General features: G+C 43.4%; 1 protein-coding gene across 4 annotated transcripts in view; it reads left to right on the top strand.

The window, feature by feature from the left end:
- ENTPD1 (ectonucleoside triphosphate diphosphohydrolase 1) overlaps positions 1-10,412 on the top strand; it is a 105,544-nt gene extending 95,132 nt beyond the window's left edge. For all 4 annotated transcript variants that reach the window (XM_011951240.1, XM_011951238.1, XM_011951236.1 and 1 more), the window contains 3 exons: positions 2,661-2,774; positions 7,222-7,359; positions 8,673-10,412. In XM_011951240.1, coding sequence (XP_011806630.1) covers positions 2,661-2,774; positions 7,222-7,359; positions 8,673-8,879 — 459 coding nt within the window. In that variant the 3' untranslated portion in view covers positions 8,880-10,412. The remainder of the gene's footprint in view (positions 1-2,660; positions 2,775-7,221; positions 7,360-8,672) is intronic.
- Positions 10,413-11,139: the final 727 nt, after the last annotated feature.

Below are 11,139 nucleotides of genomic sequence, written 5' to 3'. Positions count from 1 at the left end.
GCCCGGCCAAAAATATTATTAAAGTAAAAACTAAAAGGTCTCCTCTCCCTCTCGCTCCACCATCAGTTCAGTAGAGGAAAAATGAGAAATAGTTGTAGTAAACAGGAAGAACTTTTCCAGGTATTAGCTATGCGAATCCAAACATACACAGTCTGTCAGTTAACAGAGATTGTTGTGCCTTAGGAACTAGAGAGAGAGCAGTTTGCTGCTGCTTATTTATAGAGCACTCACATATGCCAAGTGCCATGTTAGTGGGGGCAGATTCAACCAAGAACAAGGGAGATTCCGTGCCTGCCATCACAGAGCTGGCATTCTCGAAGGCAGGCAGACATGAGACCAGAAACACAAGCAAAGGCAAATCAGACTGCTGCAAATCAAAAGGAACTGCTGGGAAGAAAGAGACAGTCCTGTGAAAGGACATAACAGAGGGTCCTAGAAACCCCTCTGAGGAGGGGATGTGGAAGTCCATGGAATTCCAGCAGAAGGAATAGCAAGTGTACAGGCTTTAGGGGCGGAAAGGCTTGGCAGGGATTGAAAGCCAGGGTGGCTGGGTATGGTGGGCATGGGGGCAGGGCCAGAACATGCCTGGTTTTCAGAGACCTTGTAGGATTGGATTTTTTTCTAAGTATAATTAGGAGCCACCAAAGGTTTTAAGCAGGGGAGTGATATGATCAGATTTGTTTTTAAAAGATTCCTGTGACTGCTGTTTGCAGGATGGGTTGGACTAGAACCAGAAAGCTAATATGGAGACTAATTAAGAGGCCATTGCAGTGTCCACACGAGATGACAGTGGCTTGGGTTAAGAGAGCTGAAATAGGACCATACCAAGATCTTTTTCTGCACCTGGCATACAATGATAATTAAAGTGCTGGAATTCCTGAGTTCAGGGCATATGGAGGCTCTCCAGTTTCTGGGGAGCTCGACTTCCTAGAGGAATGAGCGTACCAGTTCAGAGGCTAAATGTATAGAGGTATTTATACCATTGCTCATAGGAGAAACTGCTGGTAATCAGGAGAATTACCAGTAGGGAGTTGTTGAATGAATTAAGATACATCTACACCGTAGACTCTTACGTGGCCATTAGAGTGGCCCCAGCTGACTTGGAAGGATTTCTATAAAGGATTGTTAAGAAAAGCAAGATGAAGAATCTGTTTAAAATTTCATTTCTAAAACAAACCCTTTATATGTATGTATTTGTATATGATTATAGGAGCATGGGAAAAATGGAAGGTTTCATATTAAGTTGTTAGTATGAACTCCTGTTGGGACTGAAAGTGGAAGAAAAAAAATTAAGCCAAAAAAAAAAAAAGAAAATGTATTAAAAAGGACTAATATGCTCACGCTTATTTTATTAGATATATATGTCTAAGAATATTGAAAAATGCAACTTATTTCAGCTGGAACTGAGGCATATGGCCTGTTTGCAGCAGGAAATTTCTTTCCTGGTGGAGGATATTTTTCCTCATCTCTGAGTCACAGTGAACCCCCAATGGGATCTCGGCTACCTCCTGTTTCTTTGCCTACCAAAACTCTGTTTCTTTGCCTATGCGAATTACACTTTGGGAATCACATTTTCTTTCTACATTCACTTCTAGTTAAGTAATTTTACAGAAGGCAAATTATAATCCCCAATCTAACCGTGTTTGCCACAGGGAAAACTTTATGCTCCCCTCAAATAATCCCAGTAAACTATGACTCAGCACAGTGCCTAGCAAATGGAGCTCAGTGTGTTTGCTGAATGAACAAATGATGTGCTCCTTTAATATCCAACATGATTTCCCCTAAAAACCGGCACCCTTTTGGGTAGGAAAGAAGAAAAGCACTAGAGTTGGGGTTTGAATTGCCTCATCCAGCAAGCTCTGCTCAATCATTTTCTCCCCTTTAAACTCATGCTCTATTAAAAGAGTAAAAAAGGCAGTTATAGGGTGGTATGAAGTATAATAAAAGTTACATATGTATCATAGAATGAGAAAAATGCTAGAAGCCTATATACTATATTTAATAGCAGTTGTCACTAAGTAGTAGAATTTAGAGGTCATTTTAATAGAATTTTTTTTTGTTTCACTGATTTTAACTTTTAACTTTTTTATAGTTCTGCTGTTTGGTGATGATAATGATTTTTTAAAAATTCAATTGTGTCTAAAATAGTACCTAGCCCATAGTAGACCTGTAATAAATATTTGTTGAATAAAGATGGATTTTTAAAGGAAAGCAGTACATATTCATTATAGAAAATAGGCAAAACATAAGCACAAGGGGAAAAAACCAATTTTGCTACTCAGAGATAACTCAATAGTATATAGAATTTTCTAGTTTTATATATTTATTAAACATCCATATGTAGTACATAGTATTTTTAAATGAGATTTTTGCAACTCCTCTCTCTTTTCTTATTTTCTTTCCCCATTTTTCTTTCTCCCTGACTCTCCTATTACAATTATGGAGAAAAGTAACTGCCAGGTGGCTTAGAAATGTGTGTCAGCATCAAAGTGGCTCCTCTTCCAGGAAGGAAACAGCTCTTGGGCCTGCAGTATCACTGTGTGTGTTAATTTACTCAGCAGAGCTTTCCAGGCACCTGCACACGGGATGCGGCCTTTAGGAGAGCAAGTTGGCATCCCTCTGTGTGGAACACAGCCTAAAACTGCAATTTTCTCTTGTAGGCATTTTCAGCTTTTTACTTTGTGATGAATTTTTTAAACTTGACATCAGAGAAATTCTCTCAGGAAAAGGTGACTGAGATGATGAAAAAGTTCTGCTCTCAGCCTTGGGAGGAGGTAAGTGACTAGGCACAGCAACTCTAACAGCATGAGTGCCCTGTGCCCTCGCTGATGCAGAGGATGTGAGTCTGCTCTGAAACTCCTGCTGGTTTGACCAAGATCCAGCAAATGTGTTAGAGAAGACCAGGTGGTGGACTCAGGAATGAATTTATTGGCATTCCTTGATAACTTGACATTCAGTGGCTTAAATAAGATCTTATTTTTTTTCTCACCTAATACAAAGTCTGGCAGTAGGCCGCTGCTGGCATGGGGTCAGCAGCTCTGCTCTGTCTCAGCCATTGCTTCTTCAGCTCTGCTGTTGTGCCTATTTCTCCATGGACACAAGATGGTGGCTGTGGCTTCAGGCATCACAGCCTTGTTCAGAAAGTTCAGAAAAGGGGTAGAACCAGATACATCTATTCGTTTTTACAGGAAAGCAAAAGCTATCCCAGACTCAGCAGTCTTCCCCTTATATCTCAATGGCCAGGATTGACTGAGAAAACCAGGTGCAGAATTTTGTGACCAGCTTAAGCTTAGACCTAGCATGAGCCACTTCCTTGAGCTGGGCACATTGTGGCCCACTCCCCTCCTCCAATCCCCAAATCAGAGTTCTGTTAGCAAGAAAGCAGGCAATTTGCAGAGTCTGCCACATACACGATTGTGGTAAAATCCTCTCCATTTCCCAGGTCCAAGATATCTCCTACTTATTCATAAACTTGAAGCACAATTTTTTTCTTACCAGAGGCACTGAGCCATTCAACATCCAGTGCCACAGATGAAAATCAAGGGATGAGAGGTATGGAATCCACTCTGATTATAGAAGACATAGCTCAGAACAGCAGCTGTTTTTAACTTGACAGTTGCAAAAGTGAATGGTGTTTTCATTCTTAAGAAATACTATCAATTAAAAATAGATGCTTATCCTTGTCTGCACTGACAAGGGGGAAGAGAGGCTGAGCAAGAGCTGGGAAGCTTGCCATTCTCTCCAGGTATTTTGTCTAGAACATGAAAGAAATGTGGTCAGGGCCTTCATCAAGAGTTGCTCAAATGTCTCAGCACTTTACAAAAAGGTTAGCGGTGGTTTTTTGCATCTGGTGGTAATCTGTGGAAGAAGATAAGCATGTTGGAGTGGAGGCAATTTGAGACCAGGCCTACATATGGCTGCTGAGGAAGCAGATTTAGGCTGCTCTTTGAAAAACAATTATTTCTGGTTTAGATTAAACGTTCTTATCCTGGCTAACACGGTGAAACCCCGTGTCTACTAAAAATACAAAAAAAATTAGCTGGGCGTGGTGGCGGGTGCCTGTAGTCCCAGCTACTCAGGAGGCTGAGGCAGGAGAATGGTGTGAACCCGGGAGGCGGAGCTTGCAGTGAGCCGAGATTGCGCCCAAAAAAAAAAAAAAAAAAAAAAAAAAAGTTTTGTAAGGTTTTCTGTCTTATCCACATCTCATTTTTTACTTCATAAGATTATGTTAGGCTGGGAATGCTTATATCTAGACCTGTAGGTCTGCTCAGGTAAGTCATGTGGGGAATTGTTCAGAGGCCCTGCAAGTAAGCTAAGAAGGGCCTGCATTTGGGAGAATTCCTGAAGCATTTGGGGAAGGGGTTGCAGAGTTAGACCCCTGTCCTCACCCAGAGCCTAAAGCATTGAGGTGGATGTTATGACCCAGGGTTTACTTTCCCAAGCTGCATCATGCACCCAGATAGAAAACATAGTTTTGTCAAGTACATTGTTAGGAGGTGACTCTTTCCTCTTTCCCTCCTAACTTCATCGTGGGGAAGGACTGCTACTCCAGTATGGCTTGTGTTTGGGAATGTTCCTTCTAAACACCTTTGGTAGAGAGATAATTAGCAATGTTTAAGCATGTACTGTGTGTTGACAGTGGTGGACATTTGCTTTCTGTGCTTTATGCATATCTATCATGCTGCCTTTCCCTGCTTTGGCAAGGGAAATAAAATGCAAACCATACTTGTTGACACTTAGTCAGGTGCCTGAAGTCATTGGGTCTCTGAAGTGGAGAGACTGGGAGAGTGAGTGGAAGGGAGACTCCATGGTTGTCTTCTGGCAGCTTCATTAGAGGGCTAGTCGAATCTTTCAGCAGCCGGAACGCAGCCACTTTTCTACTCTGAAAATCTGGGCATCCAAGATCTGGTCAGTCCAGGTGAACAATGTGATCAGATTCTATGTGTACTGATGACCAGTTATATCTCAGTGTACTCTGGATCTTCACATTCAGCCTCATGAATATTCAGCCTTTCTAGGGAAAGGTATCCCATTCTTGAAGATCCATCAATGCCCCTTTATGTGGAGGCTGGAAAGAGGATATCCATGAAGGGAAGAGAACCTTGTCATGTTCCACTGCCCTGGGAATACAAAGGAGAGAAGAGAGAGGGGAAGGTGGGAAAGGAGAGAGGAGAGTAGACTTCCTCTCCCAATTTGGAGAGCACATAGTAATGAATCCACCCACAAGCATGAGCATGATCAGTTCTGGATTGATGAAGAAGGTGGATGCCTTTTTGGCTGCTATATTTTTGGCTACTGTCATAACCTTCAGGAGGCCAGACTGCATAGCCAATGTACAGCTTTCCAGACAGAGGAGGGGAATAGAAGTATTAAAGAAATCAGGGAAATTAGGCCAAAATGGCATCTCCCAGCCACCCCCTCCCCCCTCCGCCCCACACAAGGTATAGGCCAGCCTTTAAGGACCTACAGGGGTTCAGCACTTTCAAGTTGGACCTAAGAAGATTCTTGGGATTTTGTATCCCATAGGTATCATTCAACTGACAGGCCCAAGACTACTTCGACAGGGGAGGAGGTCTTTTCACAAAGGGAAAGCAGAATGCAGTGACTGAAAGGAAGGGGTAGGGACCTAGACAGGCAATGTCAACTGATGTCCACACCAAGGTCTCAAGAGGATGTCACATGAAGAGGAATCAATCAAAGGGTAATTTCCAGAACTGTGCTGAAAAGACAAGCTCCAAGCGGGGTCATTCTGAGGATTTCATCAGAGCAAGACAAGGCAGTCTAGTTATGGACTTATCCTTCCAGAAACTGGGGACAGGCAGGAACTAAGTGAGAAACAGACCCCAGCCAGGAGTTAGGATTTGCATATGGGATGACTCATGGAAGGGAAAGAAATCTGGGAAAAGAGGGGTGTGGTTTAGGCATCCAGGAGATACTACATATAAAACATCTGGCATAAGTCCAGATGGTACATGATGCATGCATAACAAATGTTCTCTTTCTGCCAAGGGTGTCCAGGAGGCAATGCCTATCTGAAGGGCTGAGGGATGGAGTAGCAGATAAAAGTCCAGGCTGAACTAGAGAGGTCCTGGCCTGTTGTCCTCAAATTGAGGGCAGGAGAATTGCAGAGGCTGTGGGCATCTGGGTGTATATTCACAACAGCTAGGCTAGGTAAGGGCAAGGGATGGCAAGCAGCTCTTAATATTTTTAGTAGGGAGTAGGATGAGTAAACACAGGAAGGACTCAAGGAAACAACCACTTTGCATGACTCAGATGCAAAAAAAGACATTAAGACAGAAGATAGAAGGTGAGATGTTGGCAGTGCTAGCAGTCCTCAGCAAAATGCTGCCTAAACTGTTGCAGAGCTGTGTTTCTCAAACTTTACTGTGCACATGAATCATCTGGGAATCATACTGGAGTGAATTGGTAGTTCTAGGGTGAGGACTAACCAGCTCCCAAGTGATGCTGATGCTGCCAGTCCAGGGACTAAAGTGAGTGGTAAGGCTTTTTATGACACTGTTAAGATGCTCATAGAGGCTCTGGGCCAAAGGCTCTGGTCAACAGCATACAGAAAACTCAGATTAAACAAAGTTTAGGGGATGAACAGAAGTACTGAAATTTAGTTTTTCAGAACCTACTAGACCACAGGAACTACTTTTTTCCTGGAGAACCTATTATCTCACAGAAACCTGTGCAGGAAAAGCTTCCTTAAGAAATCCTAAACTGCCAGGCGCGGTGGCTCAAGCCTGTAATCCCAGCACTTTGGGAGGCCGAGACGGGTGGATCACGAGGTCAGGAGATCGAGACCATCCTGGCTAACACGGTGAAACCCCGTCTCTACTAAAAAAAAAAAAATACAAAAAACTAGCCAGGTGAGGTGGCGGGCGCCTGTAGTCCCAGCTACTCGGGAGGCTGAGGCAGGAGAATGGCGTAAACCCGGGAGGCGGAGCTTGCAGTGAGCTGAGATCCGGCCACTGCACTCCAGCCTGGGCGACAGAGCCAGACTCCCTCGCAAAAAAAAAAAAAGAAATCCTAAACTATAAAACCCTGCTCCCACTGAAGGAGTGCAGCACCACCCCCAAAGCCCTCTGGAAGAGGCCAACCTTCAGGTGCACCGGAGCTGGGGCTTTCCCCTCTCCTCATCAGGTCTACTAGAGAAAAAGAAGGCCACAGAGAGATGCCTATTGTACGAGTGTGATTTCTCCTTCACTTCACTTCTAGATAAAAACATCTTACGCTGGAGTAAAGGAGAAGTACCTGAGTGAATACTGCTTTTCTGGTACCTACATTCTCTCCCTCCTTCTGCAAGGCTATCATTTCACAGCTGATTCCTGGGAGCACATCCACTTCATTGGCAAGGTAATTTGGGGGCCTGTTGGGCTGGGGGGAGGTTGGGGTTCAGTGGTAGTGACTGAAGCAGTTTGGGGCTCAAAAGAGGGGGGAGTCAGCCTGGTGTAGCTTTGGCCTGATGTTCTGTTCTACCATTCCGCTTCAAACCCTGGCATTCTGTGTCAAGCCCTCCTAGGTCTGTTGGCCCACTGTGGGCATCCTCTCTAAGGACAGCTACTTGCATTTTCAGTTGCACCTTCTCACATAACAGTGACTAATTCCTTACAAAACAAAACACAAAATGAGATATATTAAAGTAACAGCATTTCAGCAGCTACAATGACTGTGTGCTGACTTCAGCAGCCCTCTGAAAGGCCCCTTCCATAAGCTGGGAAAGTATGATCATGGTTTCATCATCCTTGTTGGTTATTACTTCAAGGTTGACCAATCTGAAAGCTCAGTGTGAAGAAGGGGACTGAGTGGCTGTGAATGATGAGACCATTCTTTAGAAGCCAGGCTTAGCATGAGTCCGGAAGAAGCAACTTCAATGCTGTGCTTTACCATAGCGCCACCTGCAGGTATCCAGCAATAGAGAACTCAGCTGAGCGACTCATGCTTGACCAAAAATACCTAGAGCAGTGTGCCTCTACCTTTTTAAGCCCATGCTCACTAGTGGGGAAAACGTTTCACCCCCTGTATTAAATATGGTGATTTCAAGCAAAACAAAACATTGAGACAGAGGGCTGTAGCAGGCCTGAGGATAACAGTGTCCTTACACTCTTGTCAGTGCTGATCTTGCTAATTCAAACTTAAATCTTTTCCTTGTTATAATATCCCAGACTTCCTTTAATTCCAGCAGTTTATTTTGTTTGAAAGATTATACCTATGTCAAATTTAGGACTGACACATGAGGTAGTCGTGATGCATGTGTGTATATACATTTTTTTAAAGAGACATGGCCTCACCCTGTCACCCAGGCTGGAATGAAGTGGTATGATCAGAGCTCACCGAAGCCTCAGACTCCCGGGATTAAGTGATCCTCCCCACCCAGGCTCCCAAATAGCTGAGTCTACAGACTACGGTGTTCCACCGTGCCCAGCTAATTTTATTTTCAACATAGTGAGGCAGGGTCTCACTATGTTGCCCAGGCTAGTCTCAAACTCATGGCCTCAAGTGATCCTCTCTCCTTGGCCTCCCAAAGTGCTGAGATTACAGGCATGAGCCAGCCAGTGATTTATATTGTTTGAATTCTTCTAATGCATGATCCAATAATTCTAAGCCCTAGGTGATAACTCCTCTAACTCCTCCAACCACAAACAACAGACTTTCCCCACTGTTTACAGATCCAGGGCAGCGACGCCGGCTGGACTTTGGGCTACATGCTGAACCTGACCAACATGATCCCAGCTGAGCAACCATTGTCCACACCTCTCTCCCACTCCACCTATGTCTTCCTCATGGTTCTGTTCTCCCTGGTCCTTGTCATAGTGGCCATCATAGGCTTGCTCATCTTTCACAAGCCTTCGTATTTCTGGAAAGATATGGTATAGCAAGAGCAGCTGAAATATGCTGGCTAGAGTGAGGAAAAAAATTGTCCAGGGAGCATTTTCCTCCATCGCAGTGTTTAAGGCCCTCCTTCCCTGTTTGCCAGGGCCAGTCTTGACCAGTGTGAAGCTTCCTTGGCTTTTACTGAAGCCTTTCTTTTGGAGGTATTCAACATCCTCTGCCTCAAGGACTTCCGGCAGACACTGTCTCTTTCATGAGTTTTTCCCAGCTACCCCTTTCTCCTTTGTACTTTGTGCTTGTGTAGGTTTTAAAGACCTGACACCTTTCATAATCTTTGCTTTATAAAAGAACAATATTGACTTTGTCTAGAAGAACTGAGAGTCCTGAGTCCTGTGATGGGAGGCTGAGCTGGCTGAAAGAAGAATCTCAGGAACTGGTTCAGTTGTACTCTTTAAGAACCCCTTTCTCTTTCCTGTTTGCCATCCATTGAGAAAGCCATACAATGTCTTTGGAGAAGGCAGACACACATTCCACTCCCAGCCTGCCCTGTGGGTAGCAGAATTTTCTACAGTAGGCAAATATGTGCTAAAGCCAAAGAGTTTTTAAAGAAATATATGTGCTCATGCAGTAAATACAGTTCTCAATCCCACCCAAAGCAGGGATGTCAATAAATCACATTCCTAGGTGATACCCAAATGCTACAGAGTGGAACACTCAGACCAGAGACTTGCAAAAAGCAGATGTACATATATGCATTCAAACATCAGGGTTTACTATGTGGTAGGTGGTATATACATATCACAAAGAAAAATACAGTTACAACTCAGGGTCACAAAAAATGCATCTTCCAATGCATATTTTTATTATGGTAAAATATACATAAATACAATTCACCGTTTTAACATTTAATTCATATTAAATACATACAAATCGTGACATTTAGTACATTCACAGTGTTGTGCCACCATCACCACTATTTAGTTCCAGAACATTTGCATCAACAAGAAATTGTCTAGAGACAAGACTATCCTGGGTAGGCAGAAACCATAGATCTTTCTGTTTACAGCTGTGGAAACCAACTGTACCATAAAGATAGTTCACTGGGTTTTAAAGCCAAGCCACATCTTATTTTTCCAAGGTTTAATTTAGTGAGAGGGCAGCATTAGTGTGGAGTGGCATGCTTTTGCCCTATCATGGAATTTACACATCAGAATGTGCAGGAACCAAGTCTGGAAGTGTTGCCACCCCGTCACAAAACGTGGGCTTTGTTTGCTTATTCCATGAAGCAGCAGCTATGGACTTTACCATGGAAACATGAAGAGACCCTTTACCCTTTCCTTAAGGATTGCTGCAAGAGTTACCTGTTGAGCAGGATTGACTGGTGATGTTTCATTCCAACCTTGTCCCAAGCTCTCCATCTCTAGATCTGGGGACTGACTGTTGAGCTGATGGGGAAAGAAAAGCTCTCACACAAACCAGAAGCCAAATGTCCCTATATCTCTTGAATGATCAAGTCACTTTTGACAACAGCCAGCTGAATATAAAAACTTAATAAAGCGGTGGAAAGGAACTCTTAATCTTCTTTTCTGCTACTTACGTTAAATTCACTAAATCTTGATTAGGAATCAAAATTCGAATTGGGACATGTTCAAATTCTTTCTAGTGGTAGTTGCCTATACTGTCATCGCTGCTGTTGGTTGAGCATTTGTAGTGTACCACGCTGTGTGCTTAAGGGCATTACATTCATCTTCTCATTTAATCCTTACAACAATCCGAAGAAGGTAGGTGTTACCATTCCCACTTCACAGAAACAGAAACTGAGGTTCAGAGAGGTTAAGTCATTTGCCCAAATGGCTGAGCCAAACCTGCCATGCACCTAACCATTATTTTCTTTCCCAAACATACCAGGCTCTCTCCTCATAACTTCCAAGCACGCACTTAAAACTCCACATGAATACAGGGTTCATGGGACATGGTATTCATAGAAAGGGAGGCAGAAAGCTGATCTGTTTCTGATAGGCTTGTAATTTAATATCATTCTGCTCATGTGCTTTGGATGGAAGCACGTGTGGCATATGATGCTAATCAGTGGTTCCCATACCCCTGGCTTCCTAATTTTAATGTTTGCTCACTGCACAGTAGATTGACATCAAATAGTGGCTGCTGATGATGAAAATAAAGGTCAAATAAGTTAAGCCAATAGCAACTCCCTTTTTCCTTCTGTCTGCATATACAAAGCACTGTCATGCACACAATCTATTCCGACCCTCACAACAACCCATAAGGGTGTAAATAGTATTTCCA

This window comes from Colobus angolensis, unplaced genomic scaffold (genome assembly GCF_000951035.1).
Source record: "Colobus angolensis palliatus isolate OR3802 unplaced genomic scaffold, Cang.pa_1.0 Scaffold316, whole genome shotgun sequence".
Taxonomy (NCBI): Eukaryota; Metazoa; Chordata; class Mammalia; order Primates; family Cercopithecidae; genus Colobus; species Colobus angolensis.
This window is presented reverse-complemented; position numbering and strand designations above follow the sequence as displayed.